This window comes from Notothenia rossii (assembly GCF_949606895.1).
Source record: "Notothenia rossii genome assembly, chromosome: 2".
NCBI lineage: Eukaryota > Metazoa > Chordata > Actinopteri > Perciformes > Nototheniidae > Notothenia > Notothenia rossii.
Window position 1 is genome coordinate 63,265,717 of NC_136904.1, and position 19,708 is coordinate 63,285,424.

The 19,708-nt window shown below is 39.5% G+C and overlaps 1 protein-coding gene across 4 annotated transcripts; it reads left to right on the top strand.

Moving 5' to 3' along the window:
* The first annotated feature begins 1,030 nt into the window (after positions 1-1,030).
* Positions 1,031-19,469, top strand: LOC307030128 (signal transducer and activator of transcription 1-alpha/beta-like). 4 transcript variants are annotated; one of them, XM_079666367.1, is made up of 24 exons: positions 1,031-1,333; positions 2,944-3,079; positions 4,452-4,596; positions 4,698-4,793; positions 5,046-5,129; positions 5,220-5,298; positions 5,380-5,468; positions 6,263-6,414; positions 7,197-7,346; positions 7,448-7,540; positions 8,466-8,525; positions 8,647-8,676; positions 8,792-8,882; positions 8,950-8,991; positions 10,318-10,401; positions 10,554-10,655; positions 11,041-11,176; positions 12,072-12,112; positions 12,204-12,280; positions 12,409-12,548; positions 13,303-13,461; positions 15,361-15,418; positions 15,918-15,993; positions 18,847-19,469. In XM_079666367.1, exons 1-24 carry the CDS (start codon positions 1,156-1,158, stop codon positions 18,925-18,927), a joined length of 2,379 nt encoding a protein of 792 aa, XP_079522493.1. In that variant the 5' UTR covers positions 1,031-1,155; the 3' UTR covers positions 18,928-19,469. The 4 variants fall into 4 exon arrangements, with proteins under 4 accessions (XP_079522493.1, XP_079522494.1, XP_079522492.1 ...); XM_079666368.1 differs by lacking the exon at positions 18,847-19,469 and adding an exon at positions 16,273-18,838 and having other exon boundaries at positions 1,033-1,333; positions 13,282-13,461; XM_079666366.1 differs by having other exon boundaries at positions 1,107-1,333; positions 13,282-13,461.
* The last annotated feature ends 239 nt before the right edge of the window (positions 19,470-19,708 follow it).

Here is a 19,708-nt window from a genome sequence, read left to right on the forward strand (position 1 = left end):
AAATTGATTATTTGAACTTGTATTTTCTGAATACTGTGAACAACTGACCACCACCAAGACTATTAAATAAATAGTTTTCATTCATTTGAGAGTTGTTGCCCAGGACTCATGTGGGTTGGGGCTAATTTAAAAAGTATCAAACTAAAATCACACAATTACAGGAGTCAAAATAAGGCTACAGGAAGGAAATAGACGGTAATTCACCTTTAAATATCAAGTAATATTCAACATTCATTTTGGGAAATATGGTTAGTTGTGGAGACATTGACATTTCTATTTGTTGGTGGATTAAGCAACCCTAACCTTTCCAAGTCTTTGAGCAGAACCAGGGTAGCTGTTTCCCCTTCCCTCCAGTATTTAAAAATGGAGGCTCTGTTGCATTCAGGTGTCAGGTGTTTGGGTCTTGGACAGAGGAGGAGGAGGTGCGGAATGTTTACTGAAGTAAAAGTAGCAATAATGCAGTGTCAATTTGCAATTCTTCTGTATATCTGTACATGATAGACTATCATATGTATATACAGTATATTGTAAGCTTATATTCCTGCTACTGCAGTCTTTTTGATATTTTTAAAGAACATTTCAATTATCCAGAATTTTGTAATTTTGTATATTGTTTATAGGACCTATTAGATATAGTATTTTTCATTTTATTTTATTTTTCCACTTTTTAAGTATTTCTATTTTAATGTTAATGTCTAAGTCAAATAAAAATACTTAAGTACAAGTCCTGCACTTGAAATACTTTAAGTAAAGTAAAATGATTCGTTATGTAAAATGGCCGTTTTAAGCACCAGATTTAAAAGAAAATTATTAAAAGTATTTGTGCATTTTATATTCCTCACTTCAATGTTGCACTTGGTAAAGGTGTGGTTAATCTCAGCTACTTTATGGGTAGCGTAACCTATAATAATATGCACGTTGTATTATTTATTATATCTATAACCTAAATCTGCTATGACAATTTAAACACAATTGTGGAGTCTTGGATTTAGTCAGAGTTGTTGTTCGTTATCACCACCCGGAAACGAGTTAAAAACTCAGGGAGCAAGCACACAAGTCGTTGTAAACAACACGTACCTTTATTTTGTGAATGAGGAAGTTGTGTAAACGGGATAAACCGGGTAAACCGCGTTTGACTTTACAGAGCTCAGCGGAATGATTTCTCGAGAATCACGTGATGTGTGGGAGTACCCAGTGAATATAAGGAACGCCCCATTGTTCCTGTCACTCACAACAGAAGACAGTGAGGACAGGACTGTAGCTACTCGCTGTTTTACATTACTGACCTGCTGCTCTATCGATAAACAACAAGACAAAACAACAATAACCACAAGGTAAGCCATTGTGTTGTCTGTTGGAATACGTAGAAGTAGTGATGGCAAAATGAAGCTTTGAATGAAGCGTCGAACCACTTGGACAATTGTGTCGGAAATAGGTTCATTTCTCGAAGCTTCAGTTACAGCGACCTCTCCTGGCGAAGTGCAAGGCTGCAGTGGGTTTAACGCATCTTTGCCTTGAAAAATATTCGATACACACACACACTAAGACTGAATATCATGTTCTATTTGCAATTAAAGATTGATAATAGTGTGTATTGGGTTATTGAGAAGAGACTAGAGAGTGCTTGACATTTTTTTGGGCGGAGAGGGCCTTTTATCAGTTATTAAAGTATTAAAGTTGAAAAGCAATGATTAAAAGTTTAACTATTCCGAGCTTTGAACCAGCTGCGCGGAGGATATCGCCGCATCCTGGCTGCCGGTGTTACAGTATAAGTTGAGTCATGACAACTGGCGACATTCTATTATTTTCGTCATAGGAATCCGGGGCGTGTACATTGAGGACCCATTGTTGACTTACCAGGAAAGAAACATCGTTTGTCGTTTACGTTAATCTTTTGCTATATCTGCCTTCCTAAGATCACTTTGCTGCACATTCAGTACTCGTATGTGAGGTTGTGGGTGAGAGTCCGATATCGTGACGCTTACAGGGAGGTATCGAACATTACAAAGTAGGTGACTGTGTGGATGCCTGTTCAAAACATTGCAAACTTCAATAAATCATTTAAATTATATATTTGTGTCCGACTTTCATTTGTTCATCGTTCTTAATGTGATGTATAGTAGCTTTGATAGCTGTCCATACCTTCAGACAGCCTAAAAGTAAAACACAAGTTGTTTATTCACAGCCCGAACGCTCATCGAGATGACTGGATCAGTCATGACAACTTGTGATCAGCTCCGATTAAATTGTGATATCAATTCTGTAGCTATTCTCCAGGGAGCACGTTTATTTTATGAAATACCTGTATCCCTCTGTATCCTGTATACCTGAAGTCCAGCGTTGAAGCTCCGTTCGAAGCTTCAGTGTCAAACTGCCATCACTACGTAGAAGACGTACTGTTATGTTAGGGTGCTTCATATTTTCAAGTAGCAACTTCAAAGCTTTAAAGTATTGTTGTCAATAAATGAATGTCCCTGTTAGACTATATAACCTAGCTAGTTTTGAGTGTTAGCATCATGTGCACTTTTTAAGTAGCCAATTACCATAATGATGAATACAAATGCAATAAAACTGTTAAGCACAATTGGAAAATACGATTTATGTATAAAGACCTAGCCCTCTGTTGTAGCTATGTACTTTACTTTATTTGTTTACTTTTATGTCTTGTCAATTTCTGTTATGTTCTATTTACGATGTTTGACTTTGAATACTCTGAATGCCATGTTGTTTGTACATGCATTTTTCCCAAAAATAACTTTAAAAAAACAAAGTAGCCAAGGTGTAAGACAAAATGTAACTGTTCACTCAACTACTTTTATTTGACAAAGTTAAATGGGACTTTAAATGCAGGACTTGTACTGGTAATGGAGTATTCTTACACTGTTGCATGTCTGCTTTTACTTAAGTATAATAATAATAATAAGTACTTCTCCCTCCTGTGCTGACTGCAGATGGCCCAGTGGCAGGACCTGCTGCGGCTGGACGCGGCCCTCCAGGCCCGGGTGAGCCAGCTGTACGAGGGGAGGTTTTCCAGAGAGATCCGCCACTACCTGTGCGTCCTAATAGAGAGCCTGGACTGGTAAGAGGCACTGACAGATTGTAGTCATTAAATACATTGCCCAATGCTCTGTATGCTATTGATACACCTTAGGGGTCTTAAAAGCCACGTGTGCATTGTTGTGCTGATTCAGCAGCAGAGCGGGATAGCTATGGCTTATGTTGTTTATACCTTCGAGCATTATGCATAATCTACATGTTTTTAATCTAATACTGTATTTTCCCAGAATATGAACTACCTTTTTTGTTATTGGAACCAGGTAGCCTAGGCATGTTAATGTGGCAACAATTAACACTTTTTTTTACATTTTACAATTATCTCAAAATTAACACAACTGTGTTTTGATTATAATTAGATCAAGAGGTTAAATTCTATTGATTTCAAAGTTCTAGCCCACCATCGAGCCCTGCTGAAAAAAAACAATAAAACATCTAATAAAATATGCACCATAAATGCCTGAGCTGGCAAAATCATTTTCTTTATTGTTCAATCCCTGTTTTTCTCAAAAGCATGACAGAAAACCAGAAATCAAAGGGTTCGTTTTTCAAAAGTTTTGCCGTCTAAATGTCCTCCAATTCTGAAATGACACTTTAAAATATATGAAGTGTTTTCACTTTTTGTCACATCTGCCAGTTTTACATTTCACCGTCAGGTTTTGTCAGCTAAGTTAAGCAACAGATTTGTGCAGCTGTCAGCATTCACATTTTCATGTAACCATTTTGAAGAACTCTTTTGTAGACATGCACTGTGGTCAAATCTTGCTATGGGGGCTTTGTTTTGTCAAATGAATTACATATTATTCTATATTTTAGTCAATTATATTTATCTCAATCTAGTTACTACAAACAAATTGGCTTCTTGCCGTTCTTCAGTCAGCAGTCACTCATATAAGCTGTCATTTACACACATTCCCAAACTGATGGCCATGCCATTGGAAGCACTTATCTTCCCAGAAGATACATCAACATGTAGATTGGAGGGGATTGAACCAGCAACCTTCCAATGGGAGGAACACTACGTGCCACAGCAGTTGGAAAATGGGGAGGTCAATGAACGCAGTTCTTTCTTTGTCCTGGTGAACGCTGCTGAGTAAACGGGCTCTTGTCCTGAAAGATGATATATATTTTTCTAATTATACATGAAATACTTTAATTTAACAGACTTTGGGGAAAACCCACATTAATATACAGACCTATATAGTATATACAGTCAATAATTCCTGTTATAATGTGAGAAAGTCATAAGAAAGAGATCAAATAAGAAAATCTATCATCCTCAAAAACGCAACAAAAAAGTGGATTGATATTTTGTCCCCCAAAGTTTATCCTCATTCTACACAAGTAGTTGGACACAATCCCTGAATGAAGGAACATCTTCTGTTGCTCTTTGCTAGGGATTTGGCAGCTGGGGATGAAAATGCAGCAAGCACATGTTTCCATGCACTGCTGGAGGATCTGCAAGAACAGTGGATCCGTTCCGTGCAGGAGAACATCCTCTTACAGGGACCTGATTACACTGGAATGAAGGACTACCTGCTGGTAGGGCAGACACGCTGATATGTAAACTCAACATTCAATAACCAATACACCTTAGAGCCTCGTTTGATTTTGTGTGTATTTGATCATATTTTTTGAATTAGAAAAACTTTGAAGATAAGCCACTGAACCTGGCTGTAATCCTCTCTGAGTGCCTGAAGGAGGAACAGAAGATCAAGGCTTCAGCCTCTGAAGCACAGGTAAGATGATTTAAGGTGGACAAACAGTTCAGGCTGCATAAATGCTTTAAACATCAATCACTTGCTACGAGATTATTCAAATGTGTCTAATCTTTTAGATTGGTATTGCTCCTCCGACAGGAGACATCTTGATGTTTACAGTTCTTACAGTTACACAACAGACACACATTCTGTCTGTCAGTCTGTTGTTTAATTGTCAACAATAACGCTAATAAAAGCAACATATAAAGTAACACCTTTTGTTTTTGTCAGGCTTGTGGCAGTCCAGACATGGATCAAAAATGGAAATGGAAAGATATGGACAACAAAATCAATGAACTGAAAAGACTGATTATGGTAAACTCATTTAGTCTGTCACTTTTTTATTGATAGAACATTTCTTATTGATGAGAAAAATACTTTTTAAATGTGTGAATTTTAATGCAGGAGGTCAAGAAGGAAATTAAGTCACTGGAGATTCTTAATGAAAACCTTGACTTCATACAGAAGACCTGGCAAAACAAAGGTATGGTGGGAGACGTAAAGACACCGGCGACAGGTGTGTTGTGAGTTTGTGCTTCATCTGTGTCTCATTGGTGATTTGCAGTGGAGCAGGACATTGGATTGGCCCAGTCCCATGCTGTTGTGGAAGAGGAATGTCATAAGCGGACCAACTTTATCATACAAACAAAGCAGGTACTGTAGATGTACGCTTGGTGAGATTTATACAAACTGATAAACTGTTGTCTTAAAGCATTTTACATTTTTAGCAGTTTAAAAAAAAATGTAAGAAAATGTTTGGACTTTGTTTAATTAATTTTTTTAATCTCCAAACTAGAGATAAAGATACATTCTCGGTTCTGATAGTACTGATAGAATACATCTTTCAGGCAGTACGAGAAAAATAAAGAGCTTTTTGAACACTGTAGCTTGGAAACATGTCACAGTAGAAATAGGAACCTGAAAATGTTCAGAATAGGGCCCCTTATTTATTTATGTCTTGTCATTGCACTGTTGAGGAAGCTGCGATCTAAGTTTTTCATACATTATATAATTACACAGTGGTTGTGTATATGATGACAATAAACATTTTTGCTTTTTATTGTTTTGTATTATTTAATAGTGAACGATAAATGTTCTTGCTGTTCTCCTAAATAGTAGTTTTATCATTATTTAGAGTCATTCTTTAATTTAATTTGGGTAGTTTTTTTGAATGCGTTTATTTTGAATGCAGCTTCAGGAACCAGGTGGTTTAGAAATTGTTTGAATGTTAGACAGGTGAGGAAAGGGCAGAGGAGAGGAGGCTGTGGTTCATTGTACTTCAGGATCGTTGGATAAATCATACAAATTATATTCTTGCCTGGACATTGGATTTATCCCTGCGTATCAGAGCGTGATGGAGTTTGTTTTGGTTTAATTTATTTTTGTGGTGCACCCCGTACAAGCATAATGAGACCCCCCCCGAACACTTGGTGTTTGCTGGATTGCAGGTGGTGCTGCAGGAGATCGAGAACATTTTGAACCTGGCTCAGCCGATTGTGGCGACTCTCACCGAGGTGGAGCTGCCCAAATGGAGGCTCAGGCAGCAGCTGGCCTGCATTGGAAGCCCGGCCAACACCTGTCTGGACCATCTCCAGAAGTGGTGAGAACTTATAAGAACTACTTTGGCTTTATATGGGTCATGTTTGGGAGGAAACTTTGAGCCATTGAACTTGGCTATAATTCTCTCTGAATGCCTGAAGGAGGAAAGGTGGTGTGTGTAGAGCTCTGTAAAGTTAAACTGTGGCAGCCTGGCGTTGGTTTTAGAATATTTGAACAGTGAACAGCCGCGAGTAATGCCGATGCCGAGCCACTTTCAGAGGCTGCAGATATTTCAGACATATAAATCAATTAGCCCAATATCACAGATGAAACATTTGTCTCAGTGGGCTCCACAGTGTACAGCATACAACACTCTGTCTTTAGACCCTGTGAGGGACAAGAAAAACTCCCAAGAAACCCCACAAATAATGGAGAAATAATGTTAGAAACCTCGGGGAGAGCAACAGTTCAGGGATCCTTCTCCCAGGAGGGACGTGTAATGGTGTATAGATTAAAGAGAGATGAAATACAGTCCATATGTTATAAATGATAACGTGAATATCTATAAAAAATAAATAAATATGGATCCAGCTGCATGTCAACAATATTCCAGGTTCCTCCAGAAATAACAGTCCTTCTACAATTCTACAACAATTTAATGAACACAAGAAGATGTTTTTATATATTTTAACAACTGTGGCAATCAGAAGATGTAAGCATCATTTAAAGCTTGATCAACCATCACAACTTAACCATGCACTGCCTGCCTGTCATAGTTGTGGTTGGTACCAGTGGCCCTACACCCCTGATGACAACTTGTGTGTGCTTATTTGGCCTGTGCAGGTTCACAGCTGTGGCCGAGGTGCTACTGCGAGTGCGCGAACAGCTGCAGAAACTGAAAGAGCAGAACAACACCGATGCCTCCATCCTGCCTGGCCTCATGGCAATAATTGAGAACCAAACACTGTCCTTGTTCACACAACTACTTGCAAAGTGAGTCCCGGCTCCTGGACTCTTTTGTGTCATTCACACACACAGACTGAAGCATGCACTTTCATATTTCTGACACTTTTCGTTGGGGTCTTGCTCTGCAGTGCTCTGGTGGTTGAGAAACAGCCGATCATGTCGAGTTTACCACAACGACCTCTGATACTGAAGACCGGAGTGCACTTCTCCGTGAGAGTGAGGTAAGGCTGCATGCATTGGGTGACATCACAGGAATAACATGACGGGGCAAAGAAAACAAGACAACATGATATGGGTGGATTGATGGCGTATTTTTGTAGGCCGCCAAGGAAGTGAGCGTCGCAAAGGGGTCCCTCCACAAAATCGAATGGAAATTTTCCATTTCAGTTTATTGCAGAAAATAAGCTCTGTGACAAACACACATTCATTCTTATCACGTTTTGTTCAGCTGGATAATCGCCACATAATAACACCACTTTGATTTTTGAAGCGAAAATGCAATCGTCAGAAGTAAAAAGCTGATGCTAGGCTATAAACAAACTACATCAGTAACATGGCTGCGCATCACAATCGCTAAGCTGAAGGCTGACGTTTAGTCGTTAATTTGAGTTACTTGTTTATACTTGTTACGCAGTTTTTATAACACATAGAAGCTTTGGACATTCACAGGTAAGGTATTTACTGACGTATTTTATGTCCGAGAGCAAAATGTGAAAATCTACTAGGTCACAGTTTCTGGGTTTTAGGACTTGTTTCTGCACTCTCTTGGGTTGAGTTATTGGGAGTGTTCGCCAGTGGATGGGAGGGCTATTTAAAAAGAAGAAAATTAAATGAACAAATAAGAAGATGACCAAAGAATGGGCAGAAGATACTACTTTAGAACCAGCCACTATACCCACTGAGAGAGCGTCTGTTCATGTGGGGACATATTTTTATTTCTAGGCTAGTCATGAAACAACAAGCCATCACAGAGTTGTGATGAGATGTGTTTGTGACAATAAAGCAACGTTAATATGTTCAGAATAAAATACTAAGATTGCTCCTTTTTTAGTAGACGGCAGCGACGTGACCCTGGATTCACAGCAATTTCTTTTTTTTGAACATCATTCTTCATTAGTATTTTAGTTTTTTTATTTGTCGTTTCAGGTTCTTGGCAAACCTTCCAGAATTCAAGTGCCTGCTCAAAGTCAAACCTGTATTTGACAAGTAAGTTAAAGAAAACTGGTCTGAGATATTACTATAATGCAGTATTATTTATGATAAAGAAAACCCTTTACCTGTTATTTTCTTATCAATCTTTTTGCATATTGTTCTCCCTGAAAATTAGGGATGTTGAAGAAATCAAAACGGTTAAATGGTAAGTAGAGGGTACCAAAACAATTTAACATTTTATATATAAATTGATAAATTGTATCTTTAAACTCCTCATACGTTGTTGGACGTAGACAGACTCTAGCCTGATGTCGTTGTAGGTTCCGTCACTTCGACTTCAACAGCGATGAGTGTAAAGTGTTGGACGTGGACTCGCCCAATGGAGACTTGGTGACAGAATTTGATCAAATGGTAAGAAGCTCTTCCAACTGGTTAACTTGTGAACTTTTAAAGATTTTAAAAGTTCTCTTTTTTTCAGTCTCTCAAGGAAATCAAAGGAAGAGCAAAAGGATCAATTGAGGTAAGATGAGACATTACAATTTGAATAACCGTCGTTTGTACTTACGTCACTACTACTTATAATAAATGCTAAAGTTTATCTATCTGCTGAAAAAGTCAAATGAAAAAAAAAGAAAAAGTATATAAAGATAATGGGTGTTTCTCAATGTCGAGTACGCTTGCTTGGTAGCACATGTCTTCCGAGTCACTTGCTTCAGAAGCGAGGCAAGAATACTTCTGGCATTCGGAAAACAGAGGCCGTTTCTCAATCGCGAGGAAACTGGCTTCCAAGCCAATATTTCAAGGATACTACGTCATTGAGTGCCGCCGAAGGACTGTTCCAATCTCCAGCATACTTGGAATTCCACAGAGGCCGCGTCCTTGGTTTGGGGGTAATTTCGAGGCTGCACATGGGTAGACTTCGCGTCCTTCAAATCCCCACAATGCTTTGCGCACGTACCAATTTCCCCAAATCTGTGGCGGAAAATGTAAGGTGGGGCCTCTCATATGACGCACACCTGCACACTTGCTAGCCTGTTACACTCTTTGTTTTCCGAATGCCAGGAAGGAAATTGGTCCGTGCACAAAGCATTGTGGGGATTTTCAGACCACGGAGTCTACACATGTGCAGGCTCGAAATTTCTCGCTACGAAGTACGCCGGGCTCGGTAGAATTTCAAGTATGCTGGACATTGGAACAGTCCTTTGGCGGCACTCGATGACGTAGTATGCTTGAAATAGTTGCTCTGGAGCAGCTTTACTCGAGATTGAGAAACACCCTCCGTCAAGTGTCCAACAAGATGGCAGCCATGCCAAGGCACTACTTAAGCAAAGTGGCGCTTACATGCTTACAATGGTAATGCTAACTTGCTGATATTTAAGGGGCCCTATTCAGCTTTGTGTGGTTTTCCCTTTCCTGTAGTGTTTTATAAGATAAGATAAAGATAAGAGGTACTTTATTGATCCCAAATTGGAAAATGTTTGCGTTGCAGCAGCAAAAAAAACAAAACAAGGCATTGCATATAAGTAGAAACTAAAGAGTAGAAATAAATAATTCTAGAAATTAAACCTCTCTAGAAAATATACAGTAGACCGTGAAGATAACAAATCTATTAACTCTGACAATAAAACACGATTTAAAGGCTTTAGACACAATATAAAGCAAGATATTATTTACATTCAGTGTTATATAGGTTTTTGTGCATGTAGATGGTCTCAATGGCTAAAAATCCCTGTGTTCCCTTCTGAGGGAGTTTCTCTCCCACACACTCCCTCCACATGAGCGTTTGTGCAGAACAACATCAAATATCAATAACACCTATATATTGATAGATCTGTTTCTCCTTTAGAGTCGCCTGGCAGTCACTGAAGAACTCCACATCATTAAGTTTGTGACAGAGTTCCGCCATGTTGGACTGGAACTCAACATTGAGGTGAGTAAACTCCATTCTGATCAGAGGCCCTTACATTTCTGTTTGCGGCCGAACTATAAGATAACATTTGTTTAAAAGATGGAACTATTGGAGAGGAAAATGGCAGTAGTGAAGCAGTTTCTTTAATGTCTTCTGCTGCTGTGTTTGGTCAGGCCAGCACTCTGCCTGTGGTTGTCATCTCCGCTACCACGCAGGTCTCCAGCGCCTGGGCCTCCATCATGTGGAACAACATGCTGTCCACCGGTGACTCCAGGGTAAAAACACACTCCTCAGCACCAAAACATTTTAAATATATTGTTTTTGCTGCATGATAATGAAAACGCATGAAAATGTCGTCCTAACGATATCTTTTACTTCAGCCGATTACATTTTATGCTTGAACATTTGTAAAAGAGGTGTTAATATGCTGAAATTATCTTGCTGAACAAAATGTGTAAGTATCATAAACATGTGTTTGCCAAAGATCTTATTTTCTTCAGTATTCCAAATCTAATGGAAAAATCCCATTGCTTTTCATAGAGGGGGCGCTTGTGACGCTAGTTTCTGGGTCATCTTCACTGTTTCAACCATTGTCTTGTTGATTGTTAATCCACCGTTTGGTCTTAAATCACGTTATAAGTGTGTGCCTTTGTTCTGCAGAACCTGCAGTTGTTTGTGGACCCTCCTCCCCTTACATGGGAGCAGCTGTCCCAGGTTCTCAGCTGGCAGTTTTTGTGCACTGGCAAGCGGGAGCTCGATGAAAACCAGCTCTCCGTGCTAAGAGACAAGATTGTGGGTGAGTGTTTGAGCGTGTATTCCACAGAACTGAACCCTGTCAAATCCTAATGATAGTCTGGAAAAAGAGAGTGTACCTCCTAGTTCAGTGTTTCTCAAACTTTTTCATACCAAGGACCACTTAACCAATAAAAAAACACTCGCGGAACACCTAACTCCAAAAATATTCAAAAACACATCGTTTTTCTAGAACAGATTACAAATCGCCTGCAAATGGTACAAACAAGTGGCAACATGTGGGCTGCAGGTGTTGCGCTGGGCTATATCATGCAATCAAAATTGAAGCTCGCTCCATTGCGGAGATATTCCCGCGAGAGTGCTGAAAACTTTAATAAATTAATTTATTTCAAATGTGAAATTGTACCAATATACTCACTGACCACTAGGGGGCGCTCACGGCCCACCAGTGGTCCACGGACCACACTTTGAGAAGCACTTGATCTGAACTTGTCAGAAAATGTAGCTTTGCATTGGATCGGCATTTGGGACTGTGTTTTTTGTGAGCTTCCAAGTAAAGTATTAGATATGCAATTGGGGAAATATGCTTATTCATGTTCTTGCTGAGAGTTATATGAGGATACAACTCCACTTGTGTTTTTGTTACTGCATAGCCATAAGCAAGTTAGCCTAGCATGTCACAAAGACGAGATAACCAAGCGCCTCTATGTCTGTATAAAAAAGTAACGATTAAAAACAACAGTCTGCAGAGACATGAGAGTGGCATTGATATCAGTAGGATTTAAGATTGTGTTTTTTTTAAGCAAATCTATTATGGTTATTGAATTAAAGCGTGATTGGATAAACCAAAGATTAAAAGGATGATGTACTAATTTCTCTACTTCAGAGTTCATGTTATATTCAAGATATTTCTTCTGTCATTTTTCATTTCTTCACAGATGATCCTGATGATCTAGTTCACTGGAGCAAGTTCTCCAAGGTGAGTGTTGAGCAAGGTGCCGATTATGCTGTGCTGTAACAAACTCCAGAACTTCACTGTTTGTGTTTACATGTTGACTTTTGCTTTCCAGAATGAAAATGCCTGGCTCTGGATTGATGGAATCCTGAATCTGATCAAAAAACACTTGGTTGATCTGTGGCAGGATGGGTAAGTCATCTGAGTGCTTTCTTTCTGTTTGGTTAATTCACATTCATAATGAGGCAGTGGTCCACATACCAGCACGTCATGCTTCCCAATCAACTGAGCTCTGGTTATATTATGTGTGTGAGCTTCAGGTCCATCATGGGGTTCATCAGCAGGGAGAGAACAGCTGAACTGTTGAAGGAAAAACGGACCGGGACCTTTCTGCTCCGCTTTAGCGAGAGCAAAACAAATGGAGCCATCAGCTTCAGCTGGGTCGACAACGCCAATGGTGGTATGTTTGTTCATTTGGAGCTAAAAAGCCAAAGGGCTCTACAAGTCTGAAGTGAGGTTGAATGAGGTACTTTTCCATAGCCAGTGTATTACTACAGCATGTGGTGAATGAATGAGTCCTAAACCTGGAATTGAGAGGTCACACAATAACATGATTACATTTTTGAGGTGTCTAAAATCCATTCTGCTGCTGCGCCCCTCCCCTCAGAACTAACAAAGCTCCATGCTGGTACTCCTGTCTGTTTCTTTGTCATCTATTGTAGGTTATACACTGGCTTTGGGTAACATATGATAAGATTACACTTTATTTTCAAATCGAGTCTGACATTTTTCACATCACAGCCGCTCCATTTGAAACATCAACAAGGACAAATATTCAAGACAAGACACAAGGGAGGGAACGGACATCTAACATCACAATCACTGAAGAGAAACATGTTCAAGACCCTCTATCGTACATTAGATCTGGGACCTAACTCTGTATTTACTGTAAGAATTAACTTGTGTACAACAGTGCTCCAGTCTGACCCTATTCAATCGTGGGACCCTATATCTCCGATTTGATGGTAACAATACATATTCACTGTTCAGGAGATGGTTGGGGCCAGAGATGATAAGTGCCTCATACAACCCCTCCTCAAAACCTTCAAACTTCAGTCAGCTTTCCCATCCTGAATGAAGTTATTTCTCACACTCAGATATCTGTCCTCTTCCTGTATGTTGTTCGCCTGCAGCGCCTTTTGTGCATTCAATAGATCCCTACACCAAGGACGAGCTGAAGAAGACGTCTCTGCCGGACTATATCAACACTTACAGTCTGAGAGGCCGGAAGAGCAGACACACCAACCCCCTGCTCTACCTGTACCCAGACATCCCCAAAGACACCGCCTTTGGACACTACTTCACCAACACTGGTACTGTTAACATGGCTACTGTTTACTGTTTGAGAACAAAATGTCTTTGTTCACCAAGAACACTAACCATTAACCAGTCTTTAAACACTGCCAGGGCCGATACCATCTTCCTGTTGGTGTTTACTTCCTGTCTGTCTTCTTCTGCTCTTCCCTTTAGTGTTGACTTCCTGTCTGTCTTCTTCTGCTCTTCCCTTTCGTGTTTATTTCCTGTCTGTCTTCTTCTGGGCTGAAGTTGAATAGTCCATTTAGCTTAGGAACCTTCCTAACCGAGTGAAATGACCCGGAAGTCCCTCAGTGGCAGCCATGATAAGTGCCATTCGAGTTCTCTATTATAACCTCCTTTAGCTTAGGAACCACTGGACCTCCCTAACCGAAAGGAGAGGAGAAAATGCTGCCCCACAATGCCTTGCAGCCGGAGCGTGTGCCGTCACACAACATCCGGCCGTTCACGGAAACAACAGATTATGACCGAGAAATGATATCATGAAAGTTACGGTGTTTATTAAGCTTTTTAAAACTTATGTGGTAAGTTGCCAAAGTGCTTTGTTTTGAACGTTCATCAGTATTATAATCAAAAAGAGAAATATGAACGTTTGTTTTTACTGAAATGATCAAATAAAGTCAACATGTCAGTCTTTACTGAGCTGTGTGGGGTTTGTTCAACCTTTAAAAGATGTTTGAATGGTGATGTACACAGTGATAGATGTTAAGGACTAACGTTTATAATAAATACATTTGTATTTATTTTAAGATATTTTCATACAATCATACGTATTGGGATCATTTGTATTAATGTAGACTGGAGGGAGAGGGTGACGAGCATAAGTTTCACTTTCCTTTTTTATTTCAATTCCAACTTTGGTCACGAAGAATAAATTTCTCTGTTGTCCACGTTCATAAAGCAACAGCATCAGAGCACAGTGCAGAGTCTCTAGATGAGTCCCTCGTTCTTATTATACATCCATGTTGAAGTCCGCTGTATAGAACACTGTAGTTTCCATAGTTTCCCCACAGCAGCAGACGCACATTTATGACTTCCGCTGGCGCATCATAAACACGTTGGATAGTGAAAGTGCAGTCGGATTCTCTAAAGTACCGCAGTCTCTTCTCCTAAGTCCTTTTGAATTCTCCTATCCACTATCCCTTAACCCCGTGACGTTTGACTCAGAGGTCAAGGAATAGACGATAGGGTTAGATGTTAGGAGCTGATTTTTGGGCTATTCGACCGCAACCCTGCTGTTCCCTTTAGTGTTTGCTTCCTGTTTTTCTTCTTCTGCTTTTCCCTTTAGTGTTTACTTCCTGTCTGTCTTCTTCTGCTGTTCCCTTTAGCGTGTACTTCCGGTCTGTCTTCTGCTGTTCCCTTTAGTGTTTACTTCCTGTCTGTCTTCTTCTGCTGTTCCCTTGAGTGTGTACTTCCGGTCTGTCTTCTACTGTTCCCTTTAGTGTTTACTTCCTGTCTGTCTTCTTCTGCTGTTCCCTTGAGTGTGTACTTCCGTTCTGTCTTCTGCTGTTCCCTTTAGTGTTTACTTCCTGTCTATCTTCATGTCCTGTTTTTTTCCCCTTTTTTTCTCTTCTTTTCTGTGGAGAAAATATTATTATATATATATTATATAAATGTATATTTCTTAGCAACGGTCTGCTTAGCTTAGCAGCAGTCTGCTATCATAAAAGACCACTGAATGTCCTAATTAACCAATCCGAATCGAGTATTCAACTTAGCCGTGTACATAATAACCATTGGTTAGTTACAAGTCTGTGCAACAGTTGAAAAAAAGTAATGCTTCTAACATTGTGCCCCTTGCAAAATGATGGATTATTACTCTCAAATTCTGAGGGTGATACATATTCTTTATTGAACATGAGACCTGTAATGACCTCTGATCACATGTGTTCATGCAGCAGAGAAAATGCTGGCCGGACATGGATACGTTCCCAGAAAAAGTTGGGATTTCTCAGAGTAAGTAAGACAACCATTTCTATTTTATTTTATAAAATCAGGATCAGGAATCAGGAGCCACTCTGGGGTCACATTTTAAGAAAAATGTGTAAACCGTACGGTCAGATTCACAGATAGTCTCTGGGTTTTGTGCACTCTTTAACTGCTGCCCTATCTCTCTGTAGCCTTATACTTGTAAATGGAACTGTGAACATTTATGATAACCTAACGGTGCTATTTCTCTGTGTCGATTCAACACTATACTGACATATTTTTACAGGGATCACTTTCTGTTTTAATGCTTAAAATACATACATTAGTTCACAATATTCAAATTTGTACTGCTTTTAAAAAATATTGTGATATTTGTATTTTGTACATAAATAAAGGATTTAGCCTTGCTCCATCAATGAAAAGATTAGATGCCAAAATATGCAAAAAGCTTCTTTTTTTTTTATGGATGTATGTCCTAAACTAAAATGTCGAAGTGTCTTAGTGAATCATTTGATTTATTTTACAGTAAACCTACACCACCTCCGTCTCCACCTAGGGAGCCCAATACGGACATGGAAATGGAGATGGACTTCGAAAGAAAAGTAGGTTTAAAACTACATCATCATGCATTGGTTGATTCATCGTTACTGTTATTTTTTAAATATATTTACTGTTATGTCTCGTTTTTCCATTATTATTATTACCTTTTTAAATGTGTGTGTATACAGCAACAAAAAAAATCAAGAGACCACTGCAGCATTATTAGTTTCTATGGTATTAATATTTATAGGTATGTGTTTTAGTAAAATGTATCTTTATTTATTTTATTCTATAAAATACTGACAACATTTCTCTCTGTTGGAATTGTTTCAATTCAACAGACACTGGAATGGAATGGCTGCCTTACATGTAGAGATTGAAAAAACTGAAGAGACCACTCGTTTTCATTAATCTCAGAGCCGAATTTGTGTCTGTCTGTGTGTATAAGTGGTTGTAAGGGTATGCACATACAGAAAAAATTAAGAGACCACTCGTATATATACATATGTACTGTATATATTTCTTTTTATATATTTGTATTCTCTTGGATGGTGAGGAACAGAATTTCGATCCCTTGTCTGTGTCAAACAAATAGAGGAATTGACAATAAAGTTTACTTTGACTGATATGTTTGGCCTCTAGAGGGCAGTGGAACAAGCTGTTACCATAACATTGGCAGAGGATTGTCTCATTCAATGGTTCTCAACCTTTTTCTGTCATTCCCCGCTTTGAACAGGTGGGCCTTTTCAAGCCCCACCTGTTCCTCATCGCTCCAATCAAATGGTAGGCCAAGCTTAAAATGGACAAATATATCGTTCTAAAGCAGGGGTCACCAACCTTTTATAGGATGAGAGCTACTTTCAAAAAAATTAAACAAGTCGTGAGCTACTTTTACTCCTCTTTTCTTTTTTTTTTGCAGTATATATAATTACCCCACTTTAACGTTAATATATGCTTACCTTTAACCTTTGTTTGAGTCTGTGGGACCCGTTTTCAGTGTTTACTAAAAGAAAATGTATGCAATTAAATTATTTTAACCTGTTTTATTTGGGTGTGGACCTCACATCCTCTAGGGGGGTCCGGGGGCATGCACCCCCGGGAAGATACTTTTTTTAAATGTTGAAGTGAAATGTATCAATCTGGTGCACTTTGAGCACAACATGAATTTATGGATACAGCTCTCAACACTCATGAAAGGGAGCTGTATACTTTTCAATACTCCAAACATCTTTAGAATATGATCACAACCGATAACAAATCATTTAAACTTGTTTATTCTTATCTTACCTAGTTAGCCTTATTTCTTTTTATTTATGCATATTTTACTAATCACTCTCCTTTTAAAACATTTTTTAAAAGCAGGCTCGGATTGGCCATCGGGAGATTCAGGACTTTTCCCGGTGGGCCGCTGCCGCTGGTGGGCTGCTAAATTCGGTGGGCCGCTGCCTCTGGCATAGGTGGGCCGTGGACTTTCACAGCGCCGGTACCGCATCCGCCGTTGCGAGGCTCCGGCGCTGTGAAAGTCCACCGCCGTTGCGAGTCTCCGGCTGTAACAGTCCACTACCGCCTGCAAGGACTCAGGTTCGATTCCGGCCTGAGGTCCAAAAAAACATCTCGCGTCCATTCGCGACCCACCTATCACATCTCTGTGCCCCCACCAGTGGGGAGTGCCCCACACTTTGAGAAACACTGGTCCAGCTATTTAGTTAGTGTGTGGCCAGAAACATGACTCCTGAGTAAATCTGTCTCTTTAGCTCAGGGATGGGGAACCTCCGGCCTCCGGGCCTATACGGACCGCGAGACCATTTGGTACGGCCCTGGAGGTAATTTATAAACACACTAGACCACAAAATAATTAAACAAGCGAGTGCCTGTTTTTCCTGGCCAAGGTCAGGGTCCTTGAACACAACACGAGCCTAACGTCATCACGTGGTATATGTCTGACAGGGGTCTAGTTCTGACGGAGATCACCAGAACGCCGCTCCAGCTCTTCAGAAATTGCAGTACCCATAAGAAGCCGTACACATGCCGCAGTTTCTGCGTGGCTGTGTCTTTAGTTGAAAGCCCAGTGGCGATCTGTTCATCTGTCATACTGATCATACAGTCAATAACTTTATTGTTATTAGCATCTGGTTAGCTAGCTATGCTAACAAATATAAGAAGCTTTTTCTACAACCAGTGAGGTAAAGGCACATCTTTATATGATCATTATAGTTGTACAAAAATAAGAGAATAAAGTAAACAGGTATAAAATACTATATGACAGTAAAGAAAAGTTGTTATTAATAAACAAGAATACAATTTTTAAAAGGGGAGTGATTTGTAAAATATCCATAAAGGAGAATAAAATGTTCTGTTTCATATGGATGTTGAGAGATGTTTCCATAGAATTTTGCTCTCAAAGTGCACCAGATTGATGCTTTTAACTTCAACATTTAAAAAAAAAAATCTTCCCAGAGGAGCATGGCCCCTGGACCCCGCTAGAGGATGTTAGGTCTACCCCCCACTTAAATCATGTTCACATGGATAGGAAACTAAATACATTTGCAGACACATCATGTGTCCATATCTTTCTGTTTGGTGGTCATGCCACAACCGTGCACGTGCATGCATGCGCGAGTCATGGTAAGATATCTGGATTAAGAGGTTGCTTTTTCTTTGCACAGCATGAAAGAAAGGCGAAATGAATGGGCTGTGATTTTTTTTATTTTTTTTTTAAGCAGAGGTCAATAATTTGTACAGCCCTCGGAGGATGTTGAAAAATTGAAATGGCCCTTGAGAGGAAAAAGGTTCCCCACCCCTGCTGTAGCTGCTCAATGCTCTACTTTCACCAGTGCATTTTAATGATCTCGTTTGTATGAGAAAGTTGTTTCTCTCGCAGTTCATTTCAAACTCAATGTGTTTGTTTCTTACAGCTGGAGTCTCATGAACTGATTCAGGAACTCTTTGCTGATTCATTCATATTTCCTACACTACAGCTCATGGACATCTTATGAAAAAACGGCATCAACTCCAACCAGCTTTGTCGATCCCCGTTGCTCCGTTTGAGTGTGCATCAGAAAGAATCAAGCATATTGTCATGTGTTTGTAATGATTCTCCAAAGATTCTGCTTAATGTATATTGTGCTAAGCTACAAGTAATGTTAAGAATGTAGAGTGCTAGAGGTGGATCTTACAAAATGTGTGACGGATTTCTACTGGACTGTTTCAACATTTCTATGAAACTTGATAACGTTTTTACAAATTAGTAAAAAGTAGTGCTTTTGTGTTTAAAATCACTTGTAAATATACTTTTTTTCTTTGAAATAAATCTGAATGCATTAAAATGCCAAGAGAAACGGAATCGGCTTTAGGCAATACAATACAAACTTTATTTATGCACAGAAATGGGCACGTTCAGTGGCCTGCTGTCTGCTGGTTTGAAGTTCCCCTACATCACCTGGTGATCACATGAGCTTTCATATTAGGAAAAACATTTCATCATAAGTGTGTGTATACAGTGCTTGAATTGGAATAAAGAAGGTGCCAGTACTCTAAATCAGCAACAAGTATTTGGCACAAAGTCATAGTATATCCTATAATGCTGGTGGGTTTGTCTCTTTACTGTATATTTTAGAAAGGCTCACTGTACTTAAACAAAATGACTCAGGGTGCATCTGAGATTAGAGGGGGTGCAGTGGTAAAGTGATATTTTTATAAGTGGGGATTGGACCTGACACCCTCTAGTCTAGGGGGGTCCGGGGGCATGCTCCCCCGGGAACTTTTTTTTTGAAATAT